At 34.7% G+C, this 16,494-nt stretch overlaps 1 protein-coding gene across 1 annotated transcript; it reads left to right on the top strand.

The window, feature by feature from the left end:
- The first annotated feature begins 11,412 nt into the window (after positions 1 to 11,412).
- LOC138330316 (transcription initiation factor TFIID subunit 11-like) lies at positions 11,413 to 15,462 on the top strand. The gene is made up of 4 exons (XM_069277821.1): positions 11,413 to 11,878; positions 13,488 to 13,575; positions 14,133 to 14,229; positions 14,719 to 15,462. The coding sequence occupies exons 1-4, from the start codon at positions 11,526 to 11,528 to the stop codon at positions 14,850 to 14,852; spliced, it is 672 nt and encodes a 223-aa protein (XP_069133922.1). The 5' UTR covers positions 11,413 to 11,525; the 3' UTR covers positions 14,853 to 15,462.
- Positions 15,463 to 16,494: the final 1,032 nt, after the last annotated feature.

Genomic DNA, 16,494 nt, shown 5'->3' with positions numbered 1-16,494 from the left:
GTATGCACCAATTGTAGCACTTTAAAATTTGAATAGGCCTTTGAAGAAGTTCTCTAAACACTTCAGAGCTGTTATCTTAAACGTTAACTTATTTCACAAACATATCACACTTCACTGTTTGATAGAAATTACGTCGTATTCATCTTCTTTTGGTGTCAGCTGAATAAACACATTTTTAAGCTGACATTTGATACAATTCGGTATCAAATAATGGACTTAACACTTTTGTATACAATCGTACACTCTACATGACAGTAAAATAAACCTATCCGGAAATGAATATTGTTCAGTTAAATATGTTAATCTTCTATAACACATTAGGGTGCCCACCGAACTGCATGTTATAATAACTTCTTAGCAGAATACTAAACCTGCTAAAATATCTCCCCTTAGAGAGAAACATTGTTCTAGAATCAGATATACCGGTCCGTACTTGTATGTCTATCACAAAATATTAAGTGCCAGTCCAAATTCACTAAGAAGGATAATTCTAATAATTTAGAGGCTGGGAAAAGTCATTCACAGAACTCACATATGCAACTTATTTATAAACACATAGAGTCAAATAGTCTTGGAACAAGTCTCTAGACTACTAATTAAACTCAACACTAGAATTTAGCTTGATGATGACCTGTCTCCTTTGGCCACATACGATTTCAAAGTTTCAAACTAAGGGAGATAATCTGCAGATTTGGAATTAAGAACTCTAATCATAAACTTGAGGTCTGGTAGCCAGTCTAATGAAATACTGATTAACAAAGTATTTGACCTTGCAGTTGTAAGCACACGTGTCCAATATAAGAAGACAATAGCCTAGAGTAAACTGTGGAATTGAACTTCCACAAATATGCTTGTAAAGAAAACTGAGAAATAGTTACCCTGAAAATAAAGCACTATATTCAGCAGTTCCAATACTAAAAGAGAAGCGGCCTTACCCCCATGGTGCCCATGTTATATACAGCATATGTAGGTACACAACACCTGGACATCAGCTCCCGTGTATGTACTCCCTTCCCCAGCTGCCATCTCTGTACAAATGTAGAAAATCAATCCCCAATTGTGGGATGATGATTTAGTTACATCAGGTAGTAAACCACCTTGACAGAGTGTCCTAGCTCCACAGTAGTCATGGAAGCCTAATGTAATTGGTTCAGGGAAAGCACTTTTATTACGATTACAACTCTACTGCAATCCTCAGAAGTAATCTACAGTACAAGCCCAGTAAAAGATTACCTTATGTATTTGACCCTATAATCACACAAGTGCAATATAAGAATATCACAACCCTGTTTTTGATAGAAATAAAATACCAATCGTCAGCAGTGGAGCATTTTCAAGCTTCCTTAATGCATCCTGAAGATCCAAAAATTGAGTCATTTAGTATCTAGATTTAAAAAAAAAAAAATAAAAATAAAAAATTACATTGTGAAATTGTTACTCCTTTAAGTTAAACAGTAAACATCCCCGTAATTGGTATCTACAAACACTGCAACAAACCGGATCTAAAGATTTAAAATTATCTGTAAGTCAATAAATGATTTCATCATGATATCGCTCCCTTTACCTCATTTAATATTGGGTTGGCTACCATATACACTCCTGTCAAATACCTTGGTCTCTTCATATGTTAAAAACATTTTTTCGTAAATTTTGCTATCCGATTACTTCCTACTAGGTTGGAAAGATTGTACATATGTAAGATACACCTAGAGTGTATAAATAACTGATATGATTCCTAACCCTAACTTGTTATAAATTAAAAAAATTTAATTGAACTGCATATTGAATTTAGTATTGATCAAGACCAAAAACAATTGCATAAATTGTGTTGGATAAATCCATTCAAATTATCTATTGACATTACTACAGTAGTAACATATGTAACTGGTTAGTTTTGAAATGTAAAACTATAATTTCATAATTGGAAAATGAGGCAGCCTGTGTTGTAACATGTTCTACATTAATTTATTAAGCAGAAAAGTTTTCATCTATACAAAATAATTGTTTTAACATTTTTTTTTTGTCCCCTGGCTGAAACTCACCATAAAAGTGGTAGTTTCTGCTTCTGCTTTAACACTCAGCATAACGGGAGTGGGTAACTGGTTGATATCTATATGTATATATATACCTAAGGTCAGTTTAATGTGACCAGGTGGGGTGTGTTGCTCGGTATCTTTGGTGCCATGCATATGTGAGATAGCATTACAAATAGAGCAAGAGTCCAACTATTCCAAAGAGAGTTTTTAAAGACAACACAAACATACTGCAGTCTCCCAAAACTCAAACTCACTTCACAAATGTAACAGATTGTATACATAGTAGGCCATCTTTAAATGACCCTGGCTGTTAATAGCACATTAAGCTTAGCATAGCAAGTGGCCAAAATCTGGTTTTTATGTAAATTGATATTCAAATCAATTATAAACTCAGTATAACTAACCAGATCTTATCATTTCAATATAATGTGTATATTTTATAGTGATTGGTCACTGAATAGATCTTAGGTACAAAACATCAACTACATGTCTACAAAGAAACACAGCCAATATATTGAACTTTAAATAATTGAATATAATCTGGATCAATATCTTTTATATACACACACCAATAATGATCAATTTTATACAGCTGTGTACAATACATGAAGGTTTAACAGAGACACAGCCATCAGCATGATCATAACGTATAATAAAAGCCAACGTAGATATTGTTTTCAAGCAGCTACAGAACACTGTCTATATGATATTTAGTTTGAGTAAAGGAATAGCTATGAATATGTTAAAATAGTAAGTTTACGAACAGAAATAGCTCTCTCAATGATCTTGAGCGTAATGCCAAAGAATGAATTGTAATTATATAACAGATCACTCATTAAATGTGAAAACCTTTAAATAGAATCCAGAAATATCTGTGCAGTACACTTCCCCTAAAGCCTACAGTAGAATCACAGGCATGTTTAACGCTCCATAATATCCAAGAGGTCAATACTATTTACTCAGGGTACAAATGCATCAGCAGCTATCTGTGCTAGAGCTGTTTTTAATTTAGCCCTACAGACTGTGAAAGCAGACTCAATGAGAGAAACAGTGGCCAGTAACTGGTGCTAATGTATTAGACACTGTATACAGATACACTGCAAATGCCTGAGAATGTCTTCAAAGTTGGGCTATGTAACCAGATACAGTAAAAGGGCTGCTACAAAGCTTCATTCATCTAGAAAATTTATGTTCCACTTCTGATGGGGTCAACTGAAGAACACTACTTGGGTTCAAAATATAGCACATGGACCTATTCCCTATTTGCTCTATATAATAAAGTACAGATAACAGTTTTCTAATCTGAGCTTGTTTAACTGATGCTGTTTATATAACCTAGTGTACTTTTTTTTTGTTTTGATTAGTTTAACGTCCTATTCAGGGACATTTGAGGACGTGCCAGGTTTGTTGGTGGAGGAAAGCCGGAGTACCCGGAGAAAAACCACCGACCAGCGGTCAGTACCTGGCAACTGCCCCACATGGGATTCGAACTCGCGACCCAGAGGTGGAGGGCATGTGGTTAGAAGTCAGGAGATCCTAGTGTTCATTCCACAAAACAAGAGTCCCAAAGGGCCTTAATGATCATATATGAGTTCCAATATATATTGACCACAAATTTTAATGTATTTAAGATATTTGGTCAATTAATTATTGGTATTGTCAGTTACTGTAAACATGGATATTTTCATGAGTGCTTAAAGTGAACAGTCGGGCAAGGATGGCTAAAGTCGGTAAAAATGCTGTGAATGTATCCAGTATAATTTCTTATGGAATAGAAAAATAAACTTTTTCGTCAAAATCTGTCTGCGTACGTAGAGATTAATTTAAAGTATAGGAATCCTAAAACGTCCTCCCGGCTGACTATGTCCGTGGTTACATTTCTACGCAGCCTCTCTTTCAATGCTTTCAACTTTTCTTTATTTCAATGGTCAGAACTAGGAAACGTAAGCAGACCTTGACCGTCGTATTAATATGCGAGAACTTTTGGAAGGCCAATGAACGCATTTTGACTGGTTTCCTTAGCCCGACTATTCACTTTAATTTCGCGAAATGCATGCATAAAACATTTGCAGTGTTGTTATTTTCGCGATATGAACACTCTTAGACATTCAACAACAAAGTTCAAACATGTAAAAAAAAATATTACGCCTGGAGGAGGGGATGGGGAGGGTGGCAATACATGCTTACAGTATTCAAGAAAACAATTTGATATGTAAATATGAAACAGCTAGCAATCCCATTAGGATAAGTTTATAACGCCTCTCATAGTATAGCTAGGTAAACAAAGACATTTACAATTTAGTTTTACCTAGCCTTCTGCCAGTAAAGAACTAGAAGGTAAAAGACCTCCACAAAATTTTGTTAAAACGTTCCCAGAGAAGATAAAGTCAAAGGTCCTAATGTTAAATTGTTTACAAATGGATTACACTAAAGGAAGATAATAGACATGGATTTGATAGTAATTCAAAGTAAAATGAACATGAATCAGTGGCATTGAAATAAGTTGTAACAGTTTCATTATCAATATTTATTATCAATACAAACAAGACCCTCTAGCTAATGAATCCTTTGATTCAGCAGAGTCACCAATCATGAGGCTAGCTACTGATTGCATGTCATTGATTTGTGTACATGTGAGAGAAATAAACATAACGTCCATTTATAGAAATGATAAACAATCAAGGTAGACAACTCACAATAACTGAAGACTTCAAACACCAAATTCCATGGGCATCTTAGACCTTTAAATGAAGTTGCATGCTGTATTACCAATACTGGTGCTGGACTTAGCATTAAGCTTGGACAATATCATATGCTTGGTGGATATATATACCTGGCACCGGACTACAGAACTGGGGTGATAATGGCTCTTCAACCAAGGTCTTACCAAGCATAAATCTATTCTGAAGGAAGACTGCAGGGTAACTTGAGAGTGATTCTACAGAGTTACTCTACATAACACCTGATTATATAGTAGAGAACAACAGAAATTGACAGTGATCAGATTGTTTGGGAATGTAGGCTGGTCCAGATAGTGGTCTAATTAATGTCAAAGTCCTTCTCTGATTGTAGGCAATATGGTCCGACATGCAGCACTGTAGCCATGATAAGATTTGTATGGTAGGCTAGGCCCCAGCACTGACCCTTGTTGAGCAGATCCACTGATTACATTGTGTACTCTATGCATGACCTGCTAATGGATGCAATGCACCAGTGCAAATGGGCAAGATGCTTAGAGAGGTGGAGAAAATACATGTTTTACAGAATCAGATATTTAGGGTACGTGGGCCAAGCTACGACTTTTAAAAGTCCTACGTAGGCCCACTGGGTTATCTAACTCTGTACATTGTGATATATTGACATAAGAAATACATATCCATTCTATTAGGGTTATAATAGGCTATTTATCAACAATGATATTCCATACCAATATAACCCAAAGGCCTTCATATATACAAAGTATACACAACCTTGTACCAGTACACAGAGAAATCTCCTCCCTTTCTTTTTCATAGGGCTATAGCATTATCAGCACTTCACACATTGAACAGAAATAGACTGAACATTATGGTAATGATATGCATGATTGGTGCAACAGTACCAGTGCTACATGTCAGTGGCTCAAAAAGTACATGTATGCACACATGAATGCACTTTAAGCAAATGCCAGAATATATACATTCACGAAATGCCAGAATATATACATTCACGAAATGTCCAATGTGAATGTGTTTCATTCTATATGTATTTGTTTCATGCCCAGTAGTATTTTTTTTTTTTTTGCATTTTATTATAATACACTATGTATCTAAATAATTGATGCCTAAAAGTCATAATTACGACATTTATATAAACTATTTTGTTAATGTCATCTTCTGGCATCTTGGCAGAGCTGATTTCAATTTGCAGAAAAATATTTTCTCCTAAATCTAAAATTGTATTCACAAGTAAATACAGGACCAACACTTATTAGGTTTCACTTCATATTATATTAAGGGCAAGAATCATTTAAGAATGGCCTCCTACCCATGTGTGCAATGTAATGTGCCGAAAGTAAATTTTTGTATATTTTGGGAGGCTGTGGTATATTCATGCTGTGTCTCGAGGCGATGAGCTCCCTGCAATGGTGGAATTCTAGCCATTTTTATATTGCCATCAAACTAAAGTAACACATTTTCGCCACATCTTGCTCATCCTATGTAGTACAAAGCAGTAGGGGTAGGGGGTGTTGGAATCATTCAGCTACAAAAAGGGGAGACAATCATTTACACATCATTGTTACTGTCTGCAATCACAGAATCTTGAACATTTACAAGATGAAAATGCAAGATGACACCCAGAAACATTGAGCTATACCAGAATTATATATAAACAGGTGGAGGAAGCACCCTGAGAATATGAGCCAGTACAGTCGTGGAGTAGGGTACAGTGGTGTGATATTGCTGTGTCATCACTAGTCTACCAGTACTATAACACGCCTGTCTTAGGCTCCAGATGCTGCAATACACAAGTCAATATCAGTATACCATTGATTTTTATACTTCAATGCACCACAGAATGTAAATAAATACACAAAACTTTCAAATTCTACTTTGACTCAACATTTAGCTACATGCAGATGCTGTGACTGCACATGTGTGTATACTGCCATTGGCCTGTGTAACAGTAAATGTTTCTATTTTAAGATTCAAATTAATCAGTTAAAAAAATACCTGCTATGTGATGTGCCTTTGACACAGTAAGTTTATGTATAACGTTTATAAACATTACAGTATTGTGTTCAAAGATCCATAAAGCTGGTTTGTACCTGTACAAGTCTCTATCTCATGTTTAAGGGAGATAAATTTGACATCTAGTTTTATTACCCATCCCTCCAATAAATCAGCCATTGGACCCAAGTTGAGAAAGTCTGGTCAACTTCCTATATGTAAGCAGTTAACTTTCAAAACTATTATTCAAGTTCTACAGGCCATGCAGGTCTTATATAATATATATATATATACTGCCCAAATTTTAGGATTAAGAAAGGAAACATAGAGAAAATGTAATTCATTTTATTGTTCCCAAATAGCTGATTTTTTTTTCTGTTCTTCGTTTCTGTCCCAAGTATAAAGTTGAGGTACTATGTAATGTAATGTACAGTTTGGTGTAAGAACAGTTTGTGCCTATAGCCAGAGACATAGGTCATAGACCCCAATTGTAGTTAATGGAAAAGGTGTTTACAACTGAAGCATCGTAAAAATTCATCAGCACAAAATAATTATATATATCGCCTAGTTAAAATTGAAAGTGCCTTCGGCCAACAGGGGTTCAAACTGGTGGTTATAGATTGTACTGTATGTATATATGGTAAGGAAATAATTAAATACAAACTACTATTATCATCATGTATTGTGGTAACACAATAGACAGCAATAAGCCTTCAGTACTACGACTTTTATGTTACTACATGTATAGGTATAATAGATTTTACAAAATACAGCTCTTATGGCATATGAATAGGGCAAGAAGTCTAAATGCATCACAATGCATGGCATTATAATTTTCATATATTAACAGATAATGATAATAACACACAAATGCAATAGAATTCTGATTTAGTTCGATTGGAAATTCTGTTGTAATATGGTATATACATACCGTATTCGACCCAATAAGCGCCCATGTCCCTATAAGTGACCTTTCCCTTTTTGAGGCCTCGATTTCAATTGTCAACGCATAAATACAACTTTAGACCAAAACTACACAAAACTGTCTAGATTTGCAATAATTTCGTCTTATTAGCACCTTTTCATTTTTTCAAGTTTTTAAACGTCCTGGGTGCTCATTGGGTTGAATACGGTACATTTTTAAATCGGCGCGGTAATTAAGTGCAAATTTATCAGACTTTTTTTAGTGCAGACTTAAAACAATGATTGTAAGCTGTACATGCAGATCTGTTACTAAATAACTGGTTCATTGGTTCATGTTGACAAACAACAATGTTTACCCACCTGAAAGCTTGAGGGGATTTATCAAAGAGCATCTGCCATCATTGTCATATCATGTAAAAGTCTGCACTTTAGTTAAATTGAAAAGCAAATTGTTTTCCATTTTCACAACCCCCTTCCCACTTGTTAATGGTTCTTCTTCTTAGCACATATTTTATGTACAATATGGTTTCATTTTTTTCCTGACATACAGTTCCTGCATGTTTTTTCTATGACTGCCATGGAGATTTTTTAAAACTGAAAATTACTTCCTTATTATGAAACATTGAATCAAGCACTCCATGGATAAAAAATTACACTTAAACCTTTAATTATAAATATTCTAAAGACAGGTAGCAGAATGCTAGGAGTTCCAAGGCCACAAAATTCTGACACAGATTGTAGCTGCATGTATATTTGTACTTTTCTATCGAGCCAAAATAAGGCCACAGCTCAGTAACAAAAACCTGTATGACTAATACATGTATACATTAGGATAGTAGGTTAATCTGTATTATGGCCTGTGGTGGTCTTGCTAAATGAAGCATGGGTAAGATATTTTTAGAAACTTATTACAGATCTCAAAAAAGAGAGAGATAGGGCAAGTATGACACTGTATGAAATTATGGTGACTGTTTTTCGTCAACTGTCAAACCAATATCTGTGTTTCCAGATCAGTGAACAAACTATCTTGTAAAGTTCAGGGGGGAATATAACCATATTTAGTATTGAATAATATTACAACAAAGCAAAGTGGCTGTAAAAGTTGAACCCAATGTCAATGTTTTGTCTTTATTGGTGTGTGTATATAAACCTTTACCTGCTGTTATAGATCTATCACAAGATAAACATCTATCTGATACAGGTGTATATACCCCTGCTAGGCCAGTAAAACTGACCACCAGGATATCAGCCAAAAATCTGATAGGTCGCCACCTGTTTACACAGATGATCAGGCTTTCTATCAGGGTTTACAATCTGATAATGCTGTGGATATGGTTATTTTAGCTTGTGGTCAGATTATATGTATGAAATAAGGAAGTTAAATGGTTTAGATCTCGTCATCATTGTAAATATCTGAACAATGTTATTGTCTGACCAAATTATATCATATTTCAGATCTTTCAATATATAGAAAAAGTGTTCTAAAATAGCATTGTTGAATTCATTATTGTTAACCAGATTATTCATAACTTTAAATTTGTAAATTGAATCTTTCAAAATTGATAACTACATGTGCACATGGCAATTACACTAGTCTATTCAAATTAATCTTTTCACATTCAGATTTGGGTTAGTGCCGGCCCTCTTTTATCCCCTTTGAAAAATAATAATTAATTCTAATTAAATTTTAAAGGAATTGAAGTAACAAGGTAAAAGTTCCATAAATTGAAGAAAATTTGAAATAATCCCAATTGGAAATAAATTCAAAACGGTTTGTTCTGCTTTCCTCTCAGCCCAATTCCCTCGAATGATATCAAAATAATGACTTAACAATACCTTGTAATGTACTGATTTTTTTTTGGAAACATTTTCATTTCAACCTCTACACCTTCAGATGTCATGTAATAAAACACCTAAGATGTAGTTTTTGACATTCACAAATGGAAAGTCAAGTTAGAGGCTAAATAAATGCTCTATACATACAGAAACCAAAGGGAGATAGCATGTAAATTTATGTTTAACAAAACATATAATTAAGCTTTATTGATAATCAAGGTTTCTAAAGCTAAATGTTTCTATCAAATATTATATGTTAAAAATAGTATTACTGTAACCATGCAATTCTGATAAAGATGAAAAGTAAATCTTGACTTTTGCTATACTGGCAGGCAACTAAGTTAACTCACCAACTAATTCTCGCCTAGTACCCATTCTAGCCATCACATGTGCATCTGTATGGTTACACACAAAATGTTTATAAGTTAAGTCATATTCTGATAGACGATGCTACCATGCAGGTTTCCACAAAGCAATTGCTTGAAAATCAGTGTGTAGACTTACTTACAAATAAACATGCTTTGGTGAGAATTGGTACTTGGCGAGAATTGGTTGCTGACCAGTAGGCCTACAGCACTGTGTTCAACATATGGCATTGACAACAAACGATGTGTATCAAGTAAGGAACATTACTTCGTTGATACTTTGCTGATGGCAACCTCGTTGAAAGTGTAAACACTTTTGGAGCGGCATTGATGATGTATTGAATCTTTGTGGCGATAGGGGTTTTCCCCTCCTACACCGACTTTTGAGTTCCGGCTGCGCACACATTGTTGCTTATAATGTTATTTACAGATATTTAAAAGTATCACTAGTATTAACAAATAAAAAATGTCTATATATTCCAGTCGTAAGGACTGAATAGATAAGTACAATTTTCAAATATTGATGTCAAATGAATAGTTACATTATCATTTTGATCTATTTATATAGGGTCTGATAAAGACTCCCCGGTTTTGTCACTTTGGGTAACAAAATGTCTTTCTATGGTACCCTTTCGATAGCAATGGACACGTGTAAAACAGTCAGCTTAATAAGAGTAAACAATCAGGTGATCAGAGACCCCCAAAAACACTTTAGGCTAGTGTCAAAAGTGGGAACTCGGAACTTCATTTGTCTATGCGTCATTCGCACACGATGACGCGGTCATGTACAGAGATCATAATTGTAGTTTTGATCCTTCAAATATAATTCCATAAAAAACAGTATGATAAAGTGAACTAATGTCTATAATGTTGGCTTCAGCATTCGAATCTCTTCGCATGACGATTGAGGTCATCGAATACACAAGAGATGTGGGTTAACATGTCGACAAAACAAAGCGATATAATCGATAGATTTCTTCGAAAGTTGTTCGATTTGAATCTTAAGTCTTACCCTGGCCTTAAGGAGTTTATTCTTGAGTCTCCAAATTGCAGCGGTTGAGCTGTTACTACATCCAAACACTTATTTAACATTCACGACTTGTTCGCTAGCTCTGTCGAGATTTTTAGGTGACCGTGAACTTACAAAGCGGAAATGTGCTCTTCCGCAATCGGTAGATCTGCTCATAAAATAGTGCATGTAATCCTGAGTCATTATATTATTAAAGAAAGCACAATATACAAAAAAGTAGGACCATGTATCTTAAAATGATTTATCTGATGGTAAAAATCATTTTGTTATGATGCATAACACGCTTTAATCTTTTATTTATGTCTGCTAAAACAAATTCATACGCGGTCATTCCCTGATTAATATTTTGGAAACGGAGGTGTAAACATTTGTTTTGATTGACATTTTAATGGGTTTTTTTTACTTGCGATTTAAGCTTATGGAATATTAACTCAATCAAGAACGACATTTGATTTCCTTAAAAGTAAATATCAGCATTTTGTGAGTTCCTAAAACATCTGGGAAAAATCCAAAATTAGTGATCTTAAAAACGCTTTAGTTCGATACAAAAAGTCGTTTTGGTGTTCAAACACCTTATTCACGCTGAGTACTAAGTTACCACTTCCGGGTTTTAGTAACTGCGAAAATGAGTGCTACACCTGAGAAGGCTTCATCAAGCTTAAATGACAGTATATCTCCATCAAAAGAATCATCTAAATCCCCTGCTAGTGAAAAGGGAGGTAACACTAGTGATAACATAAATGAACAATCGGGTCATTCAGAATCGGAGAGCGATACCAGTCCCGAGAAATCTATTTCATCCCGCAATGTTGCATCAAATGCAAGCGGTGAGGGTCAAAGGGAGAGAAAACCCAGTGGTTCCAGTAAAGCAGCCAGTGAATCTCCTGATAGAAAACGGAAATATGAGCCTACAGAAGAAGAAATACGAGTTTATAAACACAAAAAAGAAAAGCAAGAAGAGGAGAGATTAAAAATGCAGTCAGTTAATACAGTTATCACTTTAATTAACCGGTTTATTGCTCTATTTTGCTTTTGAAATGGAAAAAAAAAATCCTTCACTGCTAGCTTTATATTGGAAAGAGAGTTGTGAGCAAATGCATGATGATGACCAGTTTAAATTTAATACACTTTATCATAGCAACTGTTACATTGTAAGAGGTATAGCACGACGAGACACTTTTGGAACATTACGTCGTGTCTAACCTCTAACTTCCGATAGGCCATTTACCCGATGCTTAATGGTAACATTTTCAAAAATTGGATTGTGACAATGTAAAACGTTTAAATCATATTTAAATAGTCATCAATGTCAAATACCTACCTCTTTTTCATAGATTAACAAGTATTTTGACAAAATCAGCTGTAAAAACATCTAAAACAAATATTAACATCTCCTAACGGAAATTTTCATGACCCAGACAAAACTTCATGTTGATAGTAATCCGGCCGGTAAATAGAAAAAAAAAGAATTGCAAAGTTTCCAAAATGTTTGATCTGCCTTTACTTTTACTTGTATTCTGCCCCCATGAATTCTCGGCCCGTTTTTTGTAGCAACCAGCCGCCATATTTAAAACTAGGTCAAAATGCTACGGAAAGGATTCATCATATCTAATCCGCTAAAATACTATTTTATGAGGCCTCAAATTATGGTTTTACTAGATAAATGGGATACTTAATACCTAAACTGTAAGTACCCATCGATGTTATAACTATTAGAGCTATAAATAATGGTAAAATTGCATTTTTCCTTCCACTTTATCCGACGTCGGAAGCTGCATCAAAGAAATAGGCCTTCGGAAATGAGAGTTGACAGTCAGCAAAGTAACGTCCGATAAAAAAAACCCAGCTGACCAGTCGACTCTCATGTTATGGGAGTAACTTCTGACAAGAAGTGGTACTAATTTTTCCGCTTTAATAGTAGCTTGCAATAAAATATCAGTACTCTTTTTATTTAATAAATATTACATATAAAAGGAGCAGGTTGAATTAGTGTGACTCATTTTGTTTACAAATTTTACACTATAATAGGATTAATTCACATACCACGTGATACCTGATAATGTTTGTGTGGAACTAAGATCTCCAGTGGTGATGGAACATAAATATTTGTAATCTTCCCGCTTCAATGACTTTAGCAGGGGATATCATCTTTTCACGTAAAGTATTCCATCAACAATAGGAACAATATAGTCTCCACAAACCTTATCGGATATTGTGTGGTACGTAAGTTATTTCCATTAGTTACATAAAGTTGTAATAAAACCCAATTTGAAAAAAAAATGTATCATTAAAATGTGAAGTCTGCAAACTTAGAAAAAAAAAATATGAATATCATATGAAAAAAAAAATCATATGCTTATCTAATTCATTTTTTCTTGCCTGCAAGAGAGTCATTACATACTGTATCTTAAGATGATAACAATATCTGTCGAAAAGTTTCTTGAGTTACAATATTGCAGCTGTCCAAATTATGGGTCATTAATTTGAAAATTACTAATAACTTGGTAATTCCAGCAAATTAAATTTAATTATGGATTGTTCTTTCTTATATCAAAGCTTAGGAATCTTTTTTTTTTTTCATTTTCAGAGTATTGGTTTCAAACTTTACAGAGGAACAACTTAACCGATATGAGATGTACAGGAGAGCAGCATTCCCAAAGGCGGCTGTAAAGAGGGTGAGTAGCCTCGCAGAGACCAATTAAGGTAACATATACATGTATGGCACACAGGAACCTGAAAATTAGTTAAAGTTTGTTTTAAAAACTACTAGTTTGTAAGATAGGTCCAAATATATATCCAAACTTAATTGTCATGTTTTTATGGTGAAGGGTTAATTATTAATCCATGATCTTCAAAAAGATGTTAGCATTCTACATTTAAGAATTTACATTTTTGCTTCTTTGAATTTATTGATGAAGCTTTCATGATCATGTAACAGAAGTATTCATAATTTTTTTTACTTTATTTAGCTTCATATTATGCTCCTAGACCACATTTACTTTGGTCAGTGCGAAGTAAAAACATCATGACCAATAGTTATGACCAGGAATCATGGTTACTAAAATGTCACAAATTATGACAAAAGTCCAATGTTGCAGCAACATGCCCTGTATATTACATGAAGCCGTGCTAACAATTTAATATCACTTGCTAAATGAAAAAATATAATGCCATAAAATGATCACTCTTTTTTCTAAATGACTGTACATATATGTATTTCTTTTGTTGACAGCTGATGCAGTCTATAACAAGATCGGGGGTGGCACAAAATGTTGTAATTGCTATGTCTGGTATCGCTAAGGTTTTTGTTGGAGAAGTTGTAGAGGAAGGTATGTTATGGTCATCCATACATTGGATGAATCATTACAACTTTATTATGTAATTCAGCGTTTGTAAAAAAAAAAAAAAAAAAATGATTTTTTTAATGTTGCTTTGTATAAGTTAATAGAATAATTTTGATATTATTTTCAACTTCATTAACCTGCATTTAAATACATAAGATTTTCCTAAACTTATATTTTTAGACATTTTTCAGTCTTTTTGCATACAGTTATTCATAACCTTTGAATAGTGGAAGTGTTTACATTTCCTTGCAGAAGTCAAAATGGTCCCGTATAAGAATTTTTCTCTTGTATGGTTATAGAAATAGCAGTTCATTAGAAATGCATGTTTGTGAATTTATTTTGAGCAATGATCATTCAAAGATGTGTTTTTGAAAATCTAGTTTTCTGATCCGGTACAAGACTTCAGCCAAACCTTTGTCAAATGATTACATCCTTAATGACTAACACTTTTAAATTTTTGATATTAACTTACAGCACTAGACGTGATGAAGCAATGGGGCGAGACTGGACCTATTCAGCCCAAACACCTCCGCGAGTCTGTCCGACGTCTAAAGAGTGCGCGAAACATTCCCAACACAAAGACTAAAACAACCTTACTCAATAGCTGATCAAGGAGAACTTACCTGTGTGCTGGATAAGTGTCCATAGATATCCTCGGCTGTAGCACCAGTTGATGGAAGCATACAAGAGTTATGTCCCTTGTTTTCACTAGTGCTGTTACAGAGGGATGGCAAATACTGAAGTTGCAAATGATTGCAAATCTTCAGATTCATAGTTACAGATGTATAGACCTTTTTGGTTCATCTTCATCCTAGATCATTTGGTGAATCAAACTGACAGAAGTCTTGACATATCATATACTCCTCACCTGCTCAGGAAATGTCAAAGGTCAAATACAGGGAAGTAGACATGAAATCTTTGAGTTATTTTAATAGACAGCTAGTGCTATGGGAATTAAATCATTTTAAAAGTTAAACTAGAGACTTGAAAAATATACGAGTGTGGCACTGCCATTAATTTCACCAGAAATAACCATGTACTTCTCTTTTTTTTTTAAATGGGACAAGAAAAATGAAGAATTAATTGTTGCTTAAATGTATGAAATGTGTGATAATTTCATATTTTTCCATACAAGGCTCTCAATTGATGCAGACTTTGATAACATAAAATTAACACTGATGTGATATTTATCATTGAGAAATAAAGTAATTTATATGACTGAGAATTTAGTCTTTTTTTAACTTGAACATTTAGCTCACTGTAACATTACAAATCGCTATCGCAAGTTAACTGTTCTGAGTGGAGTAAGAAAGATGATTTATTTCTCTCAACCAAAATTGGATATCTCCTGTCTCGCCCCTAACAGGGTGAATGATTCTTTTCTTACCCTGTGCACCACTTTAGTGTCTGTAACAATGATGTGGCATAAATGAATTGTCGTCATTGTTGTTGCAGTGTTTCCGCAACCTCAACAATTGTTTAGAATGTGCAAAGATCTATGTAGCTTGTCTTTACCCTAGGATGAGATAGAAAAATCTTAAAAATGGTAAAATTGTCGATATTCCTGTCTTTGGAGAGAACACATAATAGAATCTTACATGGGTCTGTTAAGTGGCAGGGATTTCTCAATCCAAGCGAAAGATTTTAGCCAGTCTACTTGAGGCTTGCTGTGTCACACGTGGACAAAGCATATTGTTTGTCAGTCAAAATCTTACACTCGAGTTGAGATTAATAGAACCTTTCACTCCTTTGGGATGTAAAAGGAGAATCTCAACCTGAGGGGTAAGAATCTCATGGTTAAGTTGTCTAACACAAGGCTGGGCTCTCCTGCCTCACACCAAAGAGGGTGAAGTATTCTTCTTCTTTACCATATGTGAGCATGTGCAAAGATCTTGTGTTTCTCCCATACTTCACAGGGATATCGTGTGGTTGCTAGGGAAAAGATAACTCTATCTTACACAGAGGGGTGTAAGACAGCTCACATGCGCTACACAATAACGTGATGTCATCAATACATGCTACGTAACCCCGGCGTGCAATTTTGACCCTCGTGAAAGATTTTGGCCCTCAACCCTCAGCAAGCCTCGGGTTGAGATGCCAAAATCTTTCACTCGGGTTGAGATATCCCTGTCCACTTGACAGACCCATGTAAGATTCTATTAATCGATTCTTTACCCTATCTCGCACCAGTAAAAATGTGAATATCCCTGTCCAGGTTAAAAAGAGAAATCCCTCTACAAATCACATGTC

Source organism: Argopecten irradians, chromosome 8, assembly GCF_041381155.1.
Source record: "Argopecten irradians isolate NY chromosome 8, Ai_NY, whole genome shotgun sequence".
Classification (NCBI taxonomy): Eukaryota; Metazoa; Mollusca; class Bivalvia; order Pectinida; family Pectinidae; genus Argopecten; species Argopecten irradians.
The sequence above is the reverse complement of the archived record's forward strand: the minus strand, read 5'-3'. Positions and strand labels throughout refer to the sequence as shown.

What these genes read in the sequence shown, in the direction of transcription:
- LOC138330316 (XM_069277821.1), top strand. Translation starts at nt 11,526, where the DNA reads ATGAGTGCTACACCTGAGAAGGCTTCATCAAGCTTAAATGACAGTATA. An exon ending in GAGGAGAGATTAAAAATGCA is followed by an intron (nt 11,879 to 13,487) that starts GTCAGTTAATAC and finishes TTTCATTTTCAG; the next exon opens with AGTATTGGTTTCAAACTTTA. An exon ending in TGGAGAAGTTGTAGAGGAAG is followed by an intron (nt 14,230 to 14,718) that starts GTATGTTATGGT and finishes ATTAACTTACAG; the next exon opens with CACTAGACGTGATGAAGCAA.